Source organism: Ascaphus truei, chromosome 3 (genome assembly GCF_040206685.1).
Source record: "Ascaphus truei isolate aAscTru1 chromosome 3, aAscTru1.hap1, whole genome shotgun sequence".
NCBI lineage: Eukaryota > Metazoa > Chordata > Amphibia > Anura > Ascaphidae > Ascaphus > Ascaphus truei.
The window spans coordinates 83,682,576-83,705,935 of NC_134485.1; the positions used below are offsets into that span (position 1 = coordinate 83,682,576).

The following is a 23,360-nucleotide window of genomic DNA, read 5'->3' on the forward strand; positions in this document are numbered from 1 at the left end:
GTTTGTATTTCTGTTATCTTTTGGATTTAATTAAAGTACCCTTTATATTTTTGCAAATTATTGTCTGAGTGCTACTTTAGAGGTTTCTTTTTCTTCTGTGTTTATATATCTATACTTTTCCTCTAGCACCGCCTACAACTTATACTTTATTTCTGTTACAACTATATCAGTTATATTTTTCTGATTTAGGTAGGTTTATTTGACATTGCATTTATTTTTTTTGGAAGTGATGCGGTATTCACCTGTGTGTTAATAATATATATATATATATATATATTATAATATATTATAATATATATATATATATATATATATATATATATATACACACACACACACACACACACACGTGATAGTTCATCTTCTGTGCATATTGTGCACTTACTGTTTTAAAGCAGAAAAACATGCTTTTTTTTTTTTTAAATCAGTTCTTTTGTATTAGATAAGTCACTTTATTTTATTTTTATTTCAACTCCATGCCCCTTGTGAGTTTTTATATATTGAGCATTCTCTAATTTCTATGGCAGGCTTTAGCACACTTCCCCAGTAGTGCAAGAACTTTAACCATTTGTTGCCAATATTCCTAGCAGGTTGAGCTGTAAACAAACTATAGATATTACGTTAGTAATATCAGAATACATTGTAGCTGCTGAGTTACACTGACTGAATGATTTGAAACTGAAAGGCGACCATTATGTTAGGAACATATGTATAACAGGAGCCCTCAATGATTGGCGGCTTAAGTAAGCAGGTAGAATTATACATTGCCTCTTTTAATATGTAAAGCATGTGACAATGTAGTATTGCTGCATTAATATCTAAGCAGAATGCTACGCATGTGATAGGAAGAAGTCTCAATCTTTTTTGGCAGTAAAAACATCTGTTCATCTTACGTCATTGCTCCAACCTATTGGATGTGCACAATAAATCCCTGTTTGGAATATTTAATCTATTTTATTACCTGAAACATTGTCTATAAATATGCTTTTGACTAATCTAGTCAAGAGGGTGTATATCCTGAACATAAGGCACGGATTATAAACGCAGATATTTTACACCAAGGCTGCATTTGTATCCACATACATGTAGGTAGGTACCAGATCTAACTTTAGGATACTTCTAACTGAATTCCTAAAAACAACACATGCATTCTAGACTCCTTCCACATTGAGGTCATTGTATTTTGTAAGTATTTTCTAATGCTGTTTTCAGTTATAAAGCCATTTTATTGACACTCAAATATAGATAGAAATGATAAACAGTCAAAATAATGTGTGATATCAAACAAAATATATACAAAAACGTAAAGGCAGGGCCTTTGCCAACCTAAAGAGTTAATGTGTGTCTATTGTAACCGACAACTGATAGTGTTGCACTGTGACACCGCCAAGATCCAATCTAAAATGGCTGCCTCCTTGGAAATTGGTTTTCTGCAGGTTCAACTCAAGGTTTTCACAATGTTCAGAAGCAAAGAAAGTCTATTATTCCTAACTCCGATTGTGTATGGGCCCATGTAGGTGGGAATGAAAGACAGCGAAACGGACAGTAGCCTCATTTCCTATTATGAGCCAGCAAGAAGAATGTTTTTACAGCACAGTATGGAGGACCAGCAATTACAAGAGCAGATACCGGAGTGCTGTAGGGCCGTAAGACCATCACATAGATTCAATAATCTGACAAAAGTTATACTGCAGCCTCGCGTTAAACTGAAGTTAACACAGGGTCATCGTACAATAACCTGCATCAGAGGTAGTGAATCCCAGCAATTTGATAAAATGCCAGGGTCTACATCTGATCATAGTTATGTGATCATCAGAATCCAGAGTCCATAATCTGCTGATGTATTGGGTGAGATCTTGAGATTCAGGAAGATGGTTTGAAGGCGAGTTAGCTTAGTCTCACATAGCTGTATTTCTAAAGGTTTCTAGAAACAGATGTGAATGCTGACTGTAGCCAACACTCCCTGTGATAAGTCCTGGCACATGAATTCTTATATTCAGAGATACCTTGGTAGGGAAGCCAGCATCCATGCTGCTGCCCACCCTGACCAGTCTGATTAAGGGGAGTACATCTTTCTACTTTACGCTCAATGGGGAGGGATCTCAAGACAATGTGCTAAATATGTGCAACATGAAGTTTCATTTCCCAGAGGCGTTGTTCTGCTGCTGCTGTTCAGCCACGGCCTGCTGGAGCCTCATGCGCTTGCGGGAGTAGTGCTGCCAATGCAGGATCTGCTGCTCATCTATAAACTTGGCGCACTGGGCATTCACCAGCTCCTTGCGGAAGTGTTCGTATTGAAGTAGCTCCAGCATGTGTAAGCACTGTGGGTATCTGGAGGAGAAACAGGAGGCAGAGCAGTATGAGACTATGCAGTTTAGGGGACCATCCTTGTATCTTTTCTTAAAAGATTGGCAACGCTCAGGTAATACACTTCTCAGACAATCTAATTGAACTCCTCCATCATCATGCAGTTTTGATCACACCCCTTTTCCCAAGATTCTGATAACTTGTGCCTTTTGAACTTGACAAAAAGTATTTGTGACATTCATTTAAATGCATAGATATCAATTTGCATTTCAAAACCTATCCAAAGAATTGTATGTGGCTTCGTCAATTTACATACATCAGAAACAGTTCAGGTTGCTAGTAATACATTGGCCAATACACTGCCAAGTTTGGAGGTAGGATTACAGGTGGTATTGCCACAATTATGTTTTTCACAGCAGCAGTTTGTGTATGGAAATGTACACAAATTATTGCGAAAGGCTGCAGTTTCTCTCTGAAGGTAAAACTAAAACAAACTAATAGTATATCACCTCTACCCCCTTTTTTCTTGAAGCAAAGTCCCATGAGAGAGGACCTTGTTTCAGACATTGTGCTGCAAAATATCTGGCATTTATAAACTAAGAAAATACTAATAATAACAGTACAGCCTTTTGCCACAAGTTTCTGTGCAGCTGTAGATTAATTTGAGCTCAGTCTGAGACCAGTTAACGAGATGGGAACTTTATTCCCGCACCTACTTTAGATACTTGGCATACTCTGGATTCTTCCAATACAGTAGGTATTTCAGATAATTCACAAAGGATTTGTCTTTGAAGTATCCTCTCTGTGCCAGGACTAAGGAAACAAAGAAATGGAAGTCAGCTGAAAAGGGGGATATTGCTTTACATATACCCTCACGTACATATACTTGAGTTTAGTCAAGTATCACCCAGTATAAATTCACACACTACTGCCGATTTTGAGCTTTTATTTCAATCACTCTACAGGGTTTACTTTAAATGCAATTTAAACAAATGCTACTGCATTATTTGTTATGTATTTTAAAGAACCTTTGTCGCATCATAAGCTCATAGCACAGCATGTGTGCATAATTTTGATGGTGATCCAATAAAATGCAAGAGATTCAGTAATTACTCTCGTCGATTTCTTGTTTTCCATATAGTCATAAAATCATGTTCGAATATGGTTGAAATAAAGTCATCTTATGACATTAAACTGAAGGAATAAAATAATGTGCTGCTTTCCAATGTCATGCTAGCCTCTCTGTAAGCAAAGCGATTAAAAGAGCAATTCTAGAGCCTTGGGTGCGCCTATGCTCTGTACCCTCTTGACAAAGGGTGTTTTGGTGCCGGAATTGTCAAGTACTCTATATTCCAAGGTGTCAGCCTGGCGAAGGGGCCAGAACGCCTTGAAACGTTGCTCTATTGTGCACATATAACAGTGTGTGTCTGCTCACTTTTCCTCTGTGTGTGTTGATGTTTTTTTCTGTATTGTTGTTTTTTTTTAAAAAAATACATTAAAGAAGAAACTTGAGACCAAAAAAAAACCCATAAATCTTTTATTTTCTTTGATGTACTTTTTTGAGTGCTGATCCAGTATGGTTTTGTTCACTTATAATAAAAGCGGGAATTATACTGTTGAGAACTGGAATATATGAAGGAGCTTCACAAACTCTGATGCAGGAAATTGCACCCTTATCTAGTGTTGCTATTCAGGTCAGCAGCATTTTACATCAGACGGAGATGCACCATCCAGCATTGGGCTTTAGTAAATCCCAGCATATGTGCCTAATGGATCTCTGGAGATTGACTTAACAAAAGGTGAATGACCACAAAGTACAGGGTAGTTGTTTTTTTCTACTATTGAGGTGATTATTTCATGGTAACTACAGAGGCACCTGACAGTGTGATTGTATACAGAGTTCAAAGCCCCATGTTGGCACTGAACATTAGGTCATGGTAACATCTTCTGTAATCAAAAAGGTATATTTACAGATGAAGGGAGCTTCTTAAAATACTCACAGTTAAGATAATTGGGGTTTGCCAAGCACTGAACAAATTCCAACTCCAACTGGAACCGAATCCGCGCTGGCTCATCTGTAAGAGAAAACAGAACAGTAAATCTAAGAAAGGCAAAGCAATGGGTAATCAGACATCTGACTTCTGTTAAACTTAAATTGTATTACAATCACACACTATATCTAGGAGTTTACAAGAGTGCAATACTTTACTGCTCGTGTGCAAGCATCAGCCATATATACAGTACAAGAAAAAAAAGGGGGGGGGGGGAGAGAACCGGGCGCTTCTATACAGGCATACCCCACATTAACGTACGCAATGGGACCGGAGCATGTATGTAAAGCGAAAATGTACTTAAAGTGAAGCACTACCTTTTTCCCCACTTATTGATGCATGTACTGTGCTGCAATCGTCATATACATGCAAAACTGATGTAAATAAGGCATTTGTACCAAACTCTATAGTCTCCCCGCTTGCGCACACCTTCGGTACAGGTAGGGAGCCAGTATTGCTGTTCAGGGCGTGCTGACTGGCGCATGCGTGAGCTGCACTTTGCCTATTGAGCAAGATGTACTTACTCGCGAGTGTACTTAAAGTGAGTGTACTTAAACCGGGGTATGCCTGTAAAATAATGTGAAAAATGTGCACACACTTAATAATAAACACCTATCAATGGTGAATTAATGTGACCTAATGTGCATATAACTAACAATAAAAAATATATATTATAAACACCTATTAATAGTGAAATAATAATCTATATATAAGTGATAAAATAAATGACCTAAACCCAATAATAATGAAAAAGCTGCTCAACACCCTTAGATTGAACTGTTCGAAGGTCCAATGGTTGTAGAATTTCTTTCTCCTGGTAAAGGGGAGCGCTGGTTGCTCACATGGAATGGTATATGTGAAAAGAGAAGAAAATGCAATAGTATAGCCAATTAAAATAAAAAGGCCCTATCCGTAATATAGCAATGGTTTCACTTACAAACTAGAAGAATATAAAGCGGGAATCAGAGATTCTTCTCTCTCTGATAGGAGCCCTTTAAGAATCCTCACACATGGAGTTGTACGTAGGTCAATGTTCCTTAATCCCTCAGATGATGATCCCCCGAAAATAAAAGGTAGAGAGAATCCCAATAGTATAATATTGCCACAATAGCAGATTGTATTGAAAGTATGTTATATCACTCACATTTGAAGAGTAAAATTACAGTTGGTTCTCTCCACTGTACTTTTACTCTTTTCAAATGTGAGTGATATAACATACTTTCAATACAATCTGCTATTGTGGCAATATTATACTATTGGGATTCTCTCTACCTTTTATTTTCGGGGGATCATCATCTGAGGGATTAAGGAACATTGACCCACCTACAACTCCATGTGTGAGGATTCTTAAAGGGCTCCTATCAGAGAGAGAAGAATCTCTGATTCCCGCTTTATATTCGTCTAGTTTGTGAGTGAAACCATTGCTATATTACGGATAGGGCCTTTTTATTTTAATTGGCTATACTATTGCATTTTCTTCTCTTTTCACATATACCATTCCATGTGAGCAACCAGCGCTCCCCTTTACCAGGAGAAAGAAATATATACAGTACATCCAACTCCTGCTTGAACCTAGAGATATGTGCTCTTTTTCTGTGTCATCAAGACAATTATCCCACGACTGAGTGTTTTTACAGGACACCTGACCACAAAAACCATAACTGTTTCTAAAATGAACAACTTATCTGTAGACACTGGAAGTGTTTATTTCCCTCCTACTACTCATGTTGAGCAGCAGAATCCTTACAGAACAGAGCTCTTTAACCAGTTCAGAAAACATTTAGGAGTGGAAAGGGCCACAAGCATATTGCAATGTAATTTCAATCAATTTTAAAATGGTAATATTTCAAACATGTATAACATCTGTACCATATATTTTACCTTAATGTAGGTAATGTGTGGAAAATTGCACCTGGCTTCGGCTATTTTCATACAAATTGCTATGGCAGCCGAACGTCCAAAGGACACGTCAAGGCCCTTAGCAGGCCACCAGTTGGAGAGCCTATGATAGCTCTTTCTAGATCTCGTCTATCTGCTGATCCAGTGGATTCAATAGGACCTGAAGTGCACAGTTTTAAAACGGCACATATTTTGATGGAAATTATGGGGTTTATTTACTAAGAACTTTCCTGGTTACAGAACTGGGGCAAACTAATTGCACCAGACTTATTAAAGGAAATACTACATTTACTTTCACCGACCTTAATTTTCTGATAAATATTGTGCTATTTACAAAACACTTAGATGTCAGATACAGTCAAAACGCACATTACCCACATGTATGTATGTCTTTATTTATATAGCGCCATTAATGTACATAGCGCTTCACAGTAGTAATACACACGACAATAATATAAATAACAAATAATACAAATAACAGATCATGGGAATAAATGCTATAAAAGTAACATTTAGGAAAATGAGTCCCTGCTCCAAAGAGCTTACAATCTAATTAGTGGGTAGGAAGAATGTACAGAGACAGTAGGAGGGAATTCTGGTAAGTGCGTCTGCAGGGGGCCAAGCATTATGTATCAGGTGTACAGTATTAACTACGGAGCTACTCATATGCTTCGTTAAGCAGGTGTGTTTTAAGGTGGGTCGTAAAGGTGGATAAAGAGGGTGCTAGTCTGATATTGAGGGGAAGGGCATTCCAGAGGTGTGGGGCAGTCAGTGACAAAGGTTTAAGGCAGGAGAGGGCTTTAGAGACAAAGGGGGTAGAGAGGAAACATCCTTGAACGGAACGCAAGAGTCGGGATGTTGCAGAATATGTAAAGCTTTAAAAGTGAGGAGGAGAACCGAGTGTGAGATGTAGGATTTGATACGAAGCCAGGAGAGTGATTTCAGCAGGGGAGACACAGAGACAGATTTAAGAAAAGTAGAGGTATTCTGGCAGCAGCATTTAGGATAGATTGTAGGGGAGACGGGTGAGAGGCAGGAAGGCCATACATTGTATTGTATGTCTTTATTTATATAGCGCCATTAATGTACATAGCGCTTCACAGTAGTAATACATGTGGTAATCAAATAAATAACAGATCATGGGAATAAGTGCTTTAGACATAAAAGTAACATTAAGGGAGAGGAGTCCCTGCCCCGAGGAGCTTACAGTCTAATTGGTAGGTAGGGAGAACGTACAGAGACAGTAGGAGGGAGTTCTGGTAAGTGCGTCTGCAGGGGGCCAAGCTTTATGTATCATGTGTTCAGAATATCCACAGTGCTATTCATATGCTTCTTTAAGCAAGTGTGTCTTAAGGTGGGTCTTAAAAGTGGATAGAGAGGGTGCTAGTCGGGTACTGAGGGGAAGGGCATTCCAGAGGTGTGGGGCAGTCAGTGAAAAAGGTTTAAGGCGGGAGAGGGCTTTAGATACAAAGGGGGTAGAAAGAAGACATCATTGAGAAGAACGCAAGAGTCTGGATGGTGCATAACGAGAAATTAGGGCTGAGATGTAAGGAGGGGCAGAAGAGTGTAAAGCTTTAAAAGCGAGGAGAAGAATGGAGTGTGAGATGCGGGATTTGATCGGAAGCCAGGAGAGGGATTTCATGAGGGGAGATGCTCAGACAGATCTAGGAAAGAGTAGAGTGATTCTGGCAGCAGCGTTTAGGATAGATTGTAGGGGAGACAGGTGAGAGGCAGGAAGGCCGGACAGCAGGAGGTTACAGTAATAAAGACGGGAGAGAATGAGGGCCTGAGTCAGAGTTTTAGCAGTCGAGCAACAGAGGAAAGGGCGTATCTTTGTTATATTGCGGAGGAAAAAGCGACAGGTTTTAGATATGTTTTGAATGTGAGGGGCAAATGTGAGAGAGGAGTCGAGTGTGACCCCTAGGCAGCGTGCTTGGGCTACTGGGTGAATGATCGTAGTTCCAACAGTAATGTGGAAAGAGGTAGTAGGGCCAGGTTTGGGAGGAAGTATGAGGAGCTCTGTTTTAGCCATGTTGAGTTTAAGGTGGCAGAGAGCCATCCAGGATGATATAGCAGATAGACATTCAGAAACTTTGGTTTGTACAGCAGGTGTAAGGTCGGGTGTTGAAAAGTAAATTTGTGTGTAGTCAGCATAGTGGTGATATTTAAACCCAAAAGATGTTATTAGGTCAACTAGAGAGAGCGTGTACAGAGAAAAGAGAAGAGGTCCCAGGACAGAGCCCTGGGGTACCCCCACAGAGAGATCAATAGAGGAGTAGGAGGTGTTAGCAGAAGAGACACTGAAAGTACGATGAGAGAGGTAGGATGAGATCCAAGATAGAGCTTTGTTCCGAATACCAAGAGTATGGAGAATGTGAAAGAGAAGAGGGTGGTCCACGGTGTCAAATGCTGCAGAGAGGTCGAGTAATATGAGCAGAGTGTAATGACATCTGTCTTTGGCAGCATGGAGGTCGTCAGTTATTTTAGTGAGGGCTGTTTCCGTGGAGTGAGCAGTGCGGAAGCCAGATTGCAGAAGGTCTAGAAGAGAATAGGTGTTGAGAAAATGGAGCAAGCGAGAGAATACAAGACGTTCAAGGAGTTTAGAGGCAAAAGGCAGGAGGGAGACAGGTCGATAGTTAGAAAGACAGGTAGGGTCAAGCTTGCTGTTTTTGAGTAATGGCATGACTGTTGCATGTTTGAAGGAAGATGGAAAGGTTCCAGAGCAGAGGGAGGAGCTAAAAATGTGTGTGAGCGTAGGGATTATAGTAGGAGCAAGAGGTTTTAGGAGATGGGAGGGAATGGGGTCGGGAGGGAATGGGGTCGGGAGGGAATGGGGTCGGGAGGGAATGGGGTCGGGAGGGAATGGGGTCGGGAGGGAATGGGGTCGGGAGGGAATGGGGTCGGGAGGGAATGGGGTCGGGAGGGAATGGGGTCGGGAGGGAATGGGGTCGGGAGGGAATGGGGTCGGGAGGGAATGGGGTCAAGAGGGCAAGTGGTAGAGGGAGAAGAGGCGATCAACAGCGACACATCCTCCTCTGAGACAGTGGAAAAAGAGTCAAGGAAGGCAGGAGGAGAGTTAGGAAGAGGTGTAGGATGGGAGGAAGAAACAGGGGATGTTCTAACGTATGGATTCCACCTTTTCCTTAAAATAGTCAGCAAAGTCCTGAGCGGAGATGGAGGAAGGAGAGGCAGCTGAGGGTGGTTTGAGTAGAGTATGAAAGACAGAGAACAGTCGGCGTGGGTTAGACTTGTGCATGTTGATTAGTGAAGAAAAGTAGGCTTGTTTAGCTTGCGAGAGGGCAGAATTGAAACAGGATAGCATGAATTTGTAGTGAAGGAAGTCTGCGAGAGTATGAGATTTCCTCCAGAGGCGTTCAGAGGAACGAGTGGAGGAACGCAGCATGCGCGTGTGGGAATTTAGCCAGGGTCTAGGGTTAGAAGGGCGAGGGCGGCAGAGAGAAAGCAGGGCATGTAGATCAAGAGAGGAGGACAAGGCAGTTGTAGTTCCTGACCACGTTGTCAGGGTCTGTAGCAGAGCTGAGAGAGGAGAGGGAGGAGCGTATAGTGGAGTCAAAGTCAGGTAAGTGAATAGAGCGCAGGTTTCTGCAGAACCGGGGGGTAGATGGAGGTGGAGAAGGGGAGAAGCAAGATAGAGAGAATGAGATGCGGTGATGGTCAGAGAGAGGAAAAGGAGAAATCGGAGAGAGAGAAGTTTTTAGTGAAAACCAGGTCTAAGTAGTGGCCATCCTTGTGGGTGCTGGCTGCAGTCCACTGCTGAAGGCCAAAAGAAGAGGTTAGAGAAAGAAAGCGGGAAGCCCAAGGGAGAGAGGGGTCATCAATGTGGCAATTGAAGTCCCCAAGGAGAAGAACAGGGGAGTCTGAGGAGAGAAAGAAAGAGAGCCAGGATTCAAAGTGAGAGAGAAAGGCAGAAGGGGAATGAGTAGAGGAAGGTGGGCGATAGATGACCGCCACGTGGACAGGGAGAGGAGAGAATATCTGGACAGTGTGAGCCTCAAAGGAGGGAAAAGAAAGAGATGGAGGAATAGGAAGGGTTCGGTAACGGCAGAGAGAGGAGAGCAGGAGCCCCACGCCTCCACCCCTGCCATCAGTGCGCGGAGTGTGGGAGAAAGAAAGGCCACCAAAAGAGAGGGCAGCTTCCAGAGCAGAGTCAGACTGAGTGAGCCAGGTCTCAGTTATAGCAAATAGGAGCAGAGAGTGAGAGAGAAAAAAGTCATGTACAGACATCAGGAGGTTACAGTAATCGAGACGGGAGAGAATGAGGGCCTGAGTCAGAGTTTTAGCAGTCGACCGACAGAGGAAAGGGCGTATCTTTGTAATATTGCAGTGGGAAAAGTGACAGGTTTTAGATACGTTTTGAATGTGAGAGGAGTCGAGTGTGACCCCTAGGCATTGTGTTTGCGCTACTGGGTGTATGACAGAACTTCTAACAGTGATGTGGAAGGAGGTAGTGGGGACAGGTTTGGGATGAAATATGAGGAGCTCTGTTTTTGACATGTTGAGTTTAAGTTGGCGGAGGGCAATCCAGGATGATATCGCAGAGAGACATTCAGAAACTTTGGTTTGTACAGCAGGTGAAAGGTCAGGGGTTGAAAAGTAAATTTGTGTGTTGTCAGCATAGAGCTGATATTTGAACCCAAGAGGTGTGATTAGGTCACCTAGGGAGTGTACAGAGAAAAGAGGAGAGGTCCCAGGACAGAGCAGAGATCGATGGAGGAGGTGTTAGCAGAAGAGACACTGAAAGTACGATGGGAGAGGTAAGAGGAGATCCGGGATAGCTTTGTTATGAATACCAAGAGTATGGAGAATGTAAAGGAGAAGAGGGTGGTCCACAGTATCAAATGCTGCAGATAGGTTGAGTGATATGAGCCAAGTGTAATGACCTCTGTCTTTAGTAGTATGGAGGTCATTAGTTATTTTAGTTAGGGCTGTTTCAGTTGAGTGAGCAGAGCGGAAGCCAGATTGTAGAGGGTCTAGGAGAGAATACGAGTTGAGAAAATAGAGCAAGCAAGAGAATACAAGACGTTCAAGGAGTTTAGAGGCAAAAGGCAGGAGAGAGACAGACCGGTAGTTAGAAAGACAGGTAGGGTCAAGCTTGCTGATTTTTAGTAATGTTATGACTGTTGCATGTTTGAAGGAGGAGGGAAAGGTACCAGAGTAGAGGGAGTAGTTAAAAATGTGTGTGCTCATAGGGATTATAGTAGGAGCAAGCGGTTTTAAGGGAATGCGTTCAAGTGGTAGAGGGAGAAGAGGAGATCAGCAAAGACACATCCTCCTCTGTGACAGCGGAAAGAGAGTCAAGGAAGGCAGGAGGCGAGTTAGGAAGAGGTGTAGGATTGGACGAGGAAACAGAGAGGATGTTCTGACGTATGGATTCCACCTTTTCCTTTAGTCAGCAAAGTCCCAAGGTGAGATGGAGGAAGAAGACAATGCAGCTGAGGGTGGTTTGAGTAGGGAGTCAAAGACAGTGAAGAGTCGTAACCTTTTAAACATGTCACTGGCATTCGTTCACTTTGGTTGTAGGAGGGATTTATTAATTATTTTAATATTTGCAGTGGCAGAAAATGTTATGACATAAGTAGGGGTTTCAGTGTTTATTTTTTCATAAAATCTGGGGTTTTCTGGCGTTTTCATTTTAAGAGGGGACAGGGGTTTTCAGGGTTAACGAGGGGGGGGGGGGAGAATGATCATTTGAATTTGGTGTTTATTAGTGCATATTTTAATTTGCATACTCCCCCGTGATATCTTTGTGTCCTACTTGTGGATGGGGTGCCACAAGGAGGTGGAAATTGATAGGAATGGATGATTCATTTCCAGTGTTAACTAAAGAGAGCAAGATGGTCAGTCAGTGGTGTTTTTCGGTTAAATCCTAAACCCTGAATCCCTAAATTTGTAATCAGTCTGCTCTTCTACCATACTACTGTGAAGCGCTATGTACATTAATGGCGCTATATAAAGACATACATACCTACAATATATCCAGCCCAATCAGCATCTCCCCAAACACCTAGCACCTCAGAGCTGTATTCCAAGCCCTCTACTGACACCTATATACCTCTCCTACCTTTGGCCACAACTAGAGCTACACAGAAAGCCCATGATTAATATATCACTACGGCCCCCCGTAGCGTTATCCACTGTACTGATGATTGTAACAAGCCACCACAGCCTTGTAAAGGTTAATAATAGGACCGTATCTGCCCTGCTCCGTTACCTGTTTCCATAGTGGCGGCTACGGCGGCCATCGCTTCGCAGTTGCGCTGACCCCCCAACACAAAGCGACAGCTCTCACAATCCACGGGCGGCAGCGACGCAACCTGAGGGCGGAAGTGGGAACCAGAGTGTGACGTAAGAGCTTCCCCTGCGTTCCAAGCCTCGCTTTGGAGACAGATGGGAGTCACATGTTGTTGTGTAAGTGTTGGAACTGATCTGACAGCTCCGCCTGTAGTGCTCATACTGTGCGAGCAGACAGATCCGTGGCAAGTCAGTGACATCAGGGCCGTGCTTTACTTACACTGCTAATGCGGAGCGGATATTACAATACCGAACAAAGATAAAAGTATTAATGACGTGTGTATGTGTTAATGTGTCACCACCATAATCGTACATAATAAGTAAATAGTTGCAGTATGTGAGTTGCTGCATTGTGGCATGAAAACCCATTCTCATTAACATAGATTAGTTGAACAGTTACAAGAGGAATTCAACCTGAGAGATGCTGTAAGTGTAACCTGCATTTATAGGGCGATATTCAGATGCCTCATTATAAGTGATAGGATACAACCTGGGGATGGACTGTTACAGAGGGTAAGTGAAAGTAGAAACATTGAGGTCACCCAGAAATGTCAGGTCTATCACAGGTTATGGGGGATTCAAGTGTGTTGTGGTCCGCAGTGACTGCAGCAAATTGTCAGACTTTATTCTGCAGTCAGCAAGCAACTATTTGGGGGCTTATTCTATATCCGCTGGAGTGGCCGATGGGTACGTTTTCGTTCGTAATTCCCCAGTGAGTTTAATGGGGAATTTACACCGAAAATGGACCGCTTGGTCAGTGTAGAATAAGCCCCTTAGTACTGTGACTGTGCAGTCAGCATGAACCCTTTCACTGACGGGCCAATATCTTGCAAAGGAGTCAAGTGTATCCAGAAGTATCTATAGTGTAGATATAAAATAATATTTCATAGACGATATTCTACTAATCTGGATGGAATGGTAGCCAAGAAACACTGTTGGAGTTCATTAAAATGCTAATGTCAATCATCTGAATCTCAAATTTACATACCAATATAGTAGAGAACGAATAACTTCCTTAGATGTGGAAATAATAAAGGGCTCTGCAGGTAACATCCAGACCACCGTGTTCAGAAAGGAGACCAAAACCCTACACGTACTTCAATCTGACTTTTTGAGACTTGAAAATTGGATTTCACAAAGCAAACTGTTTTTAAACACTGACAAAAGTGTAACAATGTTATTTGGGACCCAGGCTAAATTTCTAAAACTTCCAATGTATGAGCTCCAGATCAGAACCAACTCTATTACCATTCTAGCCCCTGTTACTAGTTTCAAATATTTGGGCATATGGTTTGACTCCCATTTAACATTTGGGTTGTACATTGATACCCTGACATCCAAAACCTATGCCAAATTATGTGTACTTTATAGGAACAAATCCTACATAAATCTGCTGGTCAGAAAGCACATCGCACAGCAGATGCTAATGCCAATTATCGACTATGGGGACATAGTATATGCCATGGCACCCCAAACTCACCTTAGCAAACTTGCTACCCTCTACAATTCAATATGCCACTTTGTCCTCCAATACGACTACAACACACAGCTCTGCGAAATGCTCAAAGAACTAGATTGGGCATCACTTGAGTCCAGGCGCAAAGTTAATCTTTCCTGTCTTGCCTTCAAATACTTTCTGGGCAAGCTACACACTAATCTGAACAAGCTCCTCACCCCTGGCACATGCAGCACTTATTATCTGAGATCTGACTCCAAAAGACTGTTCGTGGTCCCAAGGTTCAGCAAAGTATCCGGCTGCTCCTCCTCCTCTTACCGTGTACCCCACAACTGGAACAATCTACCGGAGACTCTCACAGCTGCTACCAGTCGAAGTTCTTTCAAAACTAAAGCTTTCTCACATTTGAATCTGGTCTGTAACTGTTCCATACGCCTATAATATAGATTATCTCTAACAGTGTATGCTATGTCTTGTATATAATGTATAACCCTGCTCACTTATGTAACTATTTGTAACCATGTATTATTTGTCTTAACTCTGTGCCCAGGACATACTTGAAAACGAGAGGTAACTCTCAATGTATTACTTCCTGGTAAAACATTTGATAAATAAATAATATGGAGGGAAGCAGGACCATTTTAAAAGTAGACAAAATGAATATGAAGCTATGTCTGAAGTGCTACCACCGGAACAGAAAAGGAAAGTGACTATAGTGAGCAAGAACAAGCTTTCTAAAAGTACACAACAACTTGTTGCCCCTTAAAATGAGGTTTACTCTGAAGTAGGTAAAGTGAGCTGGGGCATGCCCAGGTTCTAATACTTTACCATTTCGTGTGTTTAGTACTCACATAATGGAAGGGGAAGTAATATTATCCTTTATTTGTACATTGCCAACATATTCTGCAGCGCTGTATAATGGCGTACAGAGACACATCAATGACATCAATTAAATGACATACAAGCAAGGACAGATACAGAAGGTAATGAGGGCCCTGCTCCTGAGCGTTTACAATCTAGAGGGAATAAGGGGCAATGTTGAAACAAAAGGTAAAATGGCTGCTCATTGTGGGGGTGGGGGGGTGCCTCAGGGTGGAGTATGATCTACTAAGGTTTGGGGGTGTGGATGGTAGATAGAGTTCTGCACAGCTAGCACCAATAGGTTTAGTGGGTGGATCTAAGGAGTATGCCAGATAGTCTTCCTTGAAAAGGTTCGTCTTTAGAGAGTTTTTGAATGTCTGAAAGCTGAGGGAGAGTCTGATGGTGCGTCGTAGGGAGAGGTGCAGCACGGGAGAAGTCATAGGCTGGAGTGGGAGGCGGTAATAAGGCAGGATGAGAGGTGGATGAAGTATGCATTTGAGCACAAGGCACAAAGACCTGCTGCAGAACTTGTCACTTCTGGTGAGCTAAATAAACTGAGGAATGCTCTACGAAATCTAAACGGAAGGTTTGAGATTGTGATACAATTTTATTCTAAGTGTTGCAAACTCAGGTAATTGGGACTTAAAAACTCGGGGCAGAAGGGGTTCACTGCTGTTTACCACCGCAGGAGAAAGACCTGTGAATTATATCTGATGACGACCCCTTCACCGCCAGAAGGCCCTGCAACGCATTGAAGGGATTCAAAAAGTAGTGTCCCCTTTGTTACACTTTTTAAAACAGTAACCCCCTGTGTACCAGGGTTGGAAGGCCAGTGTTCAGCAACTTAAAAAGGAAGAAAGAATTTACCAGGCTCACCATGACAATGTATATAATGCTGCACAAGACTGGGAAACAAGATGTGAGGGGGATGCAAGTCTGCCATAAAGAAACTTAGATCTCTTTTGCATTTAGAAAGTCACAACATGTTCTTCTTCATGCCTTGTGTTGATGACTCTACTTTGCACCCAATGGCCGTTATTTATTAAGGTCTCTGGGCTGTGAAACCAGGGCTAATATACTGCTGCGGAGTTATCAAGGAAACCCATTCCTATTGAAATACATTTTTGTTCACTTTTGGTACAGGTAATACAGCATTTTTGCATAAGTTTTGCAGCTAGGATACTGAAAACTGTCCCCCTCTGACTGGTAACCCCCATACTTTTCTCAACGACGGTTGCAGATTATTTAACGATAGGTCACTATTGTAAAACATGGGCAGGTGAAAGACGAACGCGCGCGATTCTCCGCCAGACAAATACATTAGTCTTTGCTGCGTGACTGCCGGGTCACGTTTGCGGTTCAGTCAGTGAGGTGAAACGCTCACTTGACGTCACGGCCACGCCTCCGCCACATCTCCCTGTCACCTCCCGATATCCTCCAGCCTCAGTGCATGTTTTGCACTTGTGACGTCATGCGCTCGGTCGCGCGCGGGCAATATAATCGCGGCCTTAGCATACAGTGCATTCAATGCAGCCAGGGATTCTGGGAAATGACATACAAATGAGTACACACTGTCACATTTCTTCCTGCCCTTTATAATATGGATCCCTATAAGCTTATGCCTGCCGAATTACGCAGCTTTTTCAGCACAGCCTGAGTTAAAGAAATGCATAGCCAGTAAAACTGGACAGTAAGGCTTTGGGTTTTTTCAGTGTGAGGCTGGTTATACCGGCTTTTGCAATATGAAGTTAGAATAGGTTTCAATCATACATGATTACATAGTAATTTAAAAAAAAAAATTACATTTGTCTGCCACGTTTAAAAATATTTTGCTACGTGCCAACCATTATATGTGATAAACATGGTGTATATTTCACTGACACATTGTATACGTTCAGAGACATACAGGTTTGGTGTTTATCAAATATTTTACCAAGAAAACTTAAAAGTAGCGATTTATCAAAGTCTCGTCACTGGCCCAATGGGACACAAAGCACTTTGAATTTTTACACAAACATTCCCTATACAGATGAGTTTATAATCTATGTTTTTGGTGCCTGGAGATAAAAATTACTTGCTTAAGGTCACAAGGAGCCGACATTTGGAATTGAACAAGGTTCCCCTGATTCAACCTAAATGTTATTGATAACTTTTCAGTCAGTGTCTTTACTCACTGAGCCACTACCATGTATATTGACATACATCTGAACATTTATTTATTTCAGGACATTTTCAGAAATGCTCCTTCCTTCTCTTTGTCTCTTCCCTATGATAGATTCACTACACAGGATAATTAATAAGATTGCTTGCGTTCCCACTACATTTGTGGACACAATTAAAGATATAACTGGATGTGTTAGCTCACATATAAATAACATACAAGCACTTATTTATTCTACACAGTAAAGAAGCGTGCATCAGTATGTACTGTGGGCTGATGCTAAAACGCTCTCTAGGTAAATAGCCCCCCATATGTATAACATAAACAGTTCCCATCGCTTTTAATTGGACTCCTCATGATAAACCGCGGGCATTGTTTTGCAGCTTGTAACTTTCATAAATAATGTATTTTTTCAGTCAGATTTTGAATACAGTAATTACTATTTATAACCTCTCCCAAGTACTTTTTAAGCCTATTTATCAGTCTTCTGGCTGCCACTCTGCAGTAAAAGGGGAGCAATAGCACTGAACCAGATTTATCAAACAGCAAAATCCTGTTGGGAATTAAAAAGGTTCTTAATTAACCTGATGCCATTTTTGCCCCAGTTTGCAGCCAGGAGACTTTGATAAATTACCCTCTTCATGTTTTATGGGCTGGAGTTGCTGGTAATTAAATAGCACATTATTCCCAGGTGCTACTAATTGGAGTTAATTGCAGGTATGAAGGTATAAAAACCCAGATGACTCAAACAGCCTTTACTTGTGGAAGTGTTTTTACTGAGGTAAGAGTGAGGGAGACGTTTGGTTGATGTGTGGTAAAAGAGTTTGAAGTTGGTGATTCTTTTGTAATTTAGTTTTTGTATGTCTCTCCTGTCTGTTTTGGCGTCAGGTAGTAATGTTATGGCCGTGGGAGCCCAACTCTTATCTTTATGGTTCTGATAGTTGACACATTTGTGCTGACTCTCTTACATCCCTTTACAGATTGGGGTGATGAGTCTTCTTAAAACTTACCCTAAGTGTATTTTCTATGGATTGCTCCTGATGAAATGTATTGTATAAATAAACTTGATATACAGTAGTTTATTGTTGGATGATTTGCAATTCTATTATGAATTAAATGGAACTGCACAAACTATAATGTACAGCTCAACCCCCTTATAACGCTGTGCTTGGGGTCCAAAGAATCGCGTTATAAGCGGATCGCGTGAGAAATAATGTACAATTGTATGCATTGTACAATAAAGTATTTAAGATACCAATAATCGTGTTCATAAATACGAAAATTGGGAGCCACGCTTGCATCGCGTTATAACGGGGTTGAGCTGTATTTGTTTTAAATCCTCATTTTAAACGGCTCAAAGCCCATACCACTATGAATTAGGCTGCAGCGCTCAGAAGGTTTGGTCCCCTATGGGCGTGGCTGCCTGTGGGAAGCGCGTTGTGCGACTGCCTTTGCCAAAAGACAAGAAATGTTGTCTTTTGACGTGGCAGCTGAGTATTGGCCACGTCGCGGTGGTTCAGCCAATGAGGGCAAACCAGCTGCGTGACATCATAGCCATGCCCCTGCCACGCCTCTCCACCATTGCTACAGTAGCTTTTCTTTCCCTCGTGCAGATCGCAGCTTTCACCCATGCGCGTGCAGGAGCTGACACTGGAGCTGCAGTCTTAGACTCTATGTACTGCTCCTTTTTGTGCTCAAACTATATGCACCCTCCCAATTATATTAAGATCAGACTGTTTTTGTACTGTGGTAAAACAAAACCGGTGTGCTCTATAGCTCTGGTAGAAGTAAGTCTATAGATATAAATATCCTAAATACTTCAGGCGGTGGATTTGAAAATCCACTACCACTTGGCTGTTGTGGTGCCGCCCCCTCCTTCTGAATTGCAGTGTCAAATGGCGCCGCGTTGCCATGGTAACATGTCATTTGCTGCTGTATTGCCATGGCAATGAGACGCTGCGATGCTACACTGGTGACATTCGCTGCGTCCATTTGACGCTGTGGTTCAGACAGAAGGCGGCAGGTAAGTAGATGACCACAACAGCTAAGTTACTCCCATCAGGCTTGAGAGCACCTCAAGCATTTTTTGCTGCCTCCGAATTTTGCCGCTCGGACCTTATGGGAAATTTGCCACTGCCTTCATTAAGAAATGGTAATCAAGAATATAATCCATTACTCTTTCCGCCTCATTGGGCGAACCGCTCCTGTGACGCGCTTGCGAGCGGCAAATTCAAATTTGCTCACTGAGCAGGCGTGCCCGCTCATGCTGGACACGTGCATTGTGCATTGTGCATTGTCGCAACGTGTCCAGTGAGCGCGCCCGCTCAGCGCCTCCCTGGACAAGCCCCCAAGAGTAGCTCTGTGGCTAATACTATACACCTGATCACGCTTGGCACCTGCAGACACAATTACCAGAATGCCCTACTGTCTCTGTATGTGCTTCTTGCCTAACAATTGTAAGCTCTTCAGAGCAGGGACTCTTCCTAAATGTAAATTTGATGTCTGAAGCATTTATTGTTCTTTTATTTGCATTGGTTTGTCACGTGTATTACTACTGTGAAGTGCTATGTATATTAATGGTGCTGCATACATACATCCCCCTTCCTCTTCTGATACTCTGGCACGCCCCCTTTTTGAGCCCTTCCCTCTTTCTAGCAGTGCACCAATTGTATGTAGTGACTGCCTGGTCACATGATCTTCCCCACAAACTTTGCCTCTTTGGTCCTCTTCTGCAACTGACAGCCATTTAGTGAACCCCTGAGCCAAATCTTCACCGATAGACCATTCTCCAGTGATCGATCGGCAACTTGGCTAATTACTTATTGTATTGATGCACATATTTAAAATGATTTTTTTTTTAACTCTGGTTGCTACATTATTTAGCTTTCCTCCCTTAAAAAATAAGTATATGTATGTTTTTTTACACTGGCGATCACACAGTGGCATCTTTCATTTCCATGTCCCAGTGACAGAAACCCCTCTAACCCTTTTCCTTTCACCTATACTTAATTTCTCTTGCTGTATGGTGGAGCGTTTTTGTATCTTGTACCTAACATAACTTCTTTAAAGCAGCACTCAAAGTTGCCATGTTTAATAGAAAAAGTTGCAGTTCAAGCAATATCCAACTTTTGTTTTTTTTTCTGAATCAGTTCTGTACTGAACGTTTGTAGCATTAAATAAATACTTTTTTTTTAAGACATTATGTAACAAGCATTTTTTTTGTTCCTACAGCAACCATATACCCCCTTCCCCCTTCAGAAACAGCATCAGATTTTTGAGCCCTGTCCTCTCTAGCAATGAACCAATTGAATCTAGTGCCTGCCTGGTCACATGATCTTTCTCACAGAACTTTTGCTGCCAGTGCAGCAGAAGATTACTCAAGATGCCTTTAGTTAACCCCCAGCTGAATTTCAGCGATCGATTACAGGAGAAGGGATTGATCAGCAACTTGGGTAATCACGTGGCAGTGTGTAGATTGTATTGATGCACATATTGAATGAGCGGTGGGAAAATATTTTATTTATTTTTTAACTGCAGCTTTAAAAGTGTTTCAATACAACCAACACAAGTAATTAGGTAAGTTGCCGATCAATCTGTTCTGTCTTTGGTGAAGATTCAGCTCGGGGGTTCACTAAACGACTCAGCAGAAGATGACCAAAGATGTAAAGTTCTGTGTGGAAGACATGTGACCAGACAGTCACTAGATACAATTGGTGCACTGCTAGAGGGCAGGGCTCAAAAAGGGGTGTGCCACAGCCTGTTTCAGAAGAGGAAGCGGATGTGACTTTGTAAATGGTTGCTATAGAAACAAAAAAGGCTTACTACATTTGTAACCCTGTTTCCCCCACCCAATCTCACATAGGGTCTCCTAGGGGGAATACTGCTCTGGTTACATCGGTCTGAGTGGTGCATACCTGCTGGTAACAGGGGGCCCTGAGTCTCACGTGTGGTGTTTGTAGGGGAATAACAGGACAGGCTTCTGGGGTTGTGCCCGAATTATACTTACAGGTGCTGCGCCTCCATCTTGTGCAGCCTGCAGCTGTATGGGGTGAAGTATCTGCAAAAGAACACGCCCCCCTCCTCCCAATATACTTCAGACTCGGGCAGGAGGTATAGGTAAAATGCAGCAGCTCTTTATTTGGTCTTCTCTATTCAGCAGCAGTTCTCACCAGGTCTTCTCCCTCAGGATGTCCCTGAACTCACTTTCAGCCAAGGGCACCAAGAGTGGTTCTTCCCCTATCCCCTGGTAGGATAGGAGGTATGGGTCTACCCCAAACTCCCCAAAGGGAGGGCCTCAAGCCCACCAGAGCCCCGGCAGCTTGGCACGGGTACCCTGTCTCTATCAAGGTAGAGACCAACTCACAAAATAGAAAATTGCAGTACATTAAGTAAGCTCCATCAGGCACCACCCCTGTATCTCTAATTGGACACAGAGCCTGATGACACTACCGTCACTAACTAGCTGCACTGCATGTGTGGGGAAAACCCATGGTTGATCCTGGCAAACCTGCCCTTATCAGGTATGTCTGCCAGGAGGACAAACCTATAGCCCCAAAACTACCCAGGGCTACACATATTATACATTTGTCATTCAGAGTAAAAAAAAAAAAATTTCTTTTATTGCTTCAAGTATTTTTTTACAGAGCTGATTTTATTTAAAAAATAAATAAGCCACATGTAAAGATATTGTTTGGTCTACTGCTTTAATGTCTAGTTGAACCAATCCCAGCTTCATGTTGCACAGCCAGTATGACCAGCCTCAGACTCAAGAGGTTAAAATACCATTCTGTGCATAGGTTTATGCACTTTAAGCCAGGCTGTGCTAAAAAGCTGTATCACGGCAGGTATATGCTTATAGGGGTTCATGTTAAAATGGATAAGCAAAAGGTGATGTGCTCATTTGCATATCATTTCCCAGAATCCCTGGCTGCAGTGGAAGCATTGCATACTAAGGGAGCTAGGTTGCAGACCTGTCTGACATGTGAATGTGCTAACAAGTGGTCTTTTATTTGCTGTAATTTCTCAATTCCAGTTTTTATTAATCGTGTCCAAATGGGAATGAAGGGGGTGGCCATTATTGGTGTAATTAGTCCATCTATTTATTCTCTCCCCCCCCCCCTCTCCCTCAGATTGATGTACTTTAACTATGGTCTCGTACTGTATTTTAAACTTGATGGGTGTAAACCTAGTTCTCACACTTCTAGTATCCTACACTTTCCAAACTTGCAAACTGGACTTTCATTTAATGCCTCCTGATGTGAGTGCACAAGTTCTTTTATTTGTGAAACTTATTTTAAAATCCAGGCTGACAATATTCTGTCAATTTTCAAATTGTGCACGTTTTTGAAGCTTTCCTCGTCTCCTCTCTTGCAGATCATTTTCAGGATGTCTGGTCGTGGCAAGAAGGTCCAGAAACCTGCAACTGACAAGACATCAAAATCCTCCAAAGCGGGTCTGACTTTCCCAGTCGGTCGTATCCACAGACTGCTGAAGAAGGGGAACTATGCTAATAGGATTGGTACAGGATCTGCGGTCTACCTGGCAGCTGTTCTGGAATACCTGTGTGCGGAGATCTTGGAGTTAGCAGGAAATGCTGCCAGAGACAACAAGAAAGGCAGGATGACACCCAGACACTTCAAGCTGGCAATCGGGAATGATGATGAACTGAACAAGTTGTTTGAGGGGATTACCATTGCTCAGGGAGGAGTTTTACCCAACATCCATGCTCAACTTGTACCAAAGAAGACCTCTAAAGGGCCCCTATATGAACCTAAAGCTGTTGACTCTCAGGAGTTTTAAACCATGACGTTTGGGATACAGTATTTCTGATCTTTTGGTTGACCAGATTTCCTGTACTTATTTCAACACTTGTCATGTGATGAAGACAGTGGTATTAATGTGTTGTATATTCTGCTGACTACTTGCTTTTTAAACTGAAATCCTAAATAAAATTTGTTATTTAACTTGCCCTTCTTTGCACGCATCAGTCATTAAATAAACCTGCAGATCTGCATGTCAAGGTGCACATCAATGTGTTGGTTTTCATGGGCCCTCTAAAAGATCTTTGTGAGAACTCCATTCCCATGTGTGCAAAACTGGGGAAGATGAGCTGCACCAAATCAATAAAATGTTTTAATGACCAATACATTTCTTTAAATGTAGTGCAATGTTTTTTGGCCAAACTCGGCAGCTGTGACTAACCGCTTTATGCTGGGATGCAATCAGAAGTTCTGACTGGAGGTCCAGTTTTACACCACCCAACCCCCCTTTTCCTGATTTGTGCTACTGGCTCTCTCCCCTGGGAAAACACATT

The 23,360-nt window shown here is 42.3% G+C and overlaps 2 protein-coding genes across 4 annotated transcripts; one reads left to right on the forward strand and one right to left on the reverse strand.

The window, feature by feature from the left end:
* Positions 1-1,205: 1,205 nt before the first annotated feature.
* MED31 (mediator complex subunit 31) lies at positions 1,206-12,637 on the reverse strand. Its single transcript, XM_075594425.1, has 4 exons — positions 12,490-12,637; positions 4,308-4,382; positions 3,024-3,120; positions 1,206-2,331 (listed from the first exon to the last, which is right to left on the reverse strand). Exons 1-4 carry the CDS (start codon positions 12,518-12,520, stop codon positions 2,139-2,141), a joined length of 396 nt encoding a protein of 131 aa, XP_075450540.1. The 5' UTR covers positions 12,521-12,637; the 3' UTR covers positions 1,206-2,138.
* A 13-nt stretch (positions 12,638-12,650) lies between these two features.
* On the forward strand, positions 12,651-22,983 carry LOC142491613 (histone H2A-like). Of its 3 annotated transcripts, none has more exons than XM_075594427.1 (2): positions 12,651-12,834; positions 22,421-22,983. In XM_075594427.1, exon 2 carries the CDS (start codon positions 22,433-22,435, stop codon positions 22,844-22,846), a length of 414 nt encoding a protein of 137 aa, XP_075450542.1. In that variant the 5' UTR covers positions 12,651-12,834; positions 22,421-22,432; the 3' UTR covers positions 22,847-22,983. The 3 variants fall into 3 exon arrangements, with proteins under 3 accessions (XP_075450542.1, XP_075450541.1, XP_075450543.1); XM_075594426.1 differs by having other exon boundaries at positions 12,652-13,082; XM_075594428.1 differs by having other exon boundaries at positions 12,738-12,758.
* The last annotated feature ends 377 nt before the right edge of the window (positions 22,984-23,360 follow it).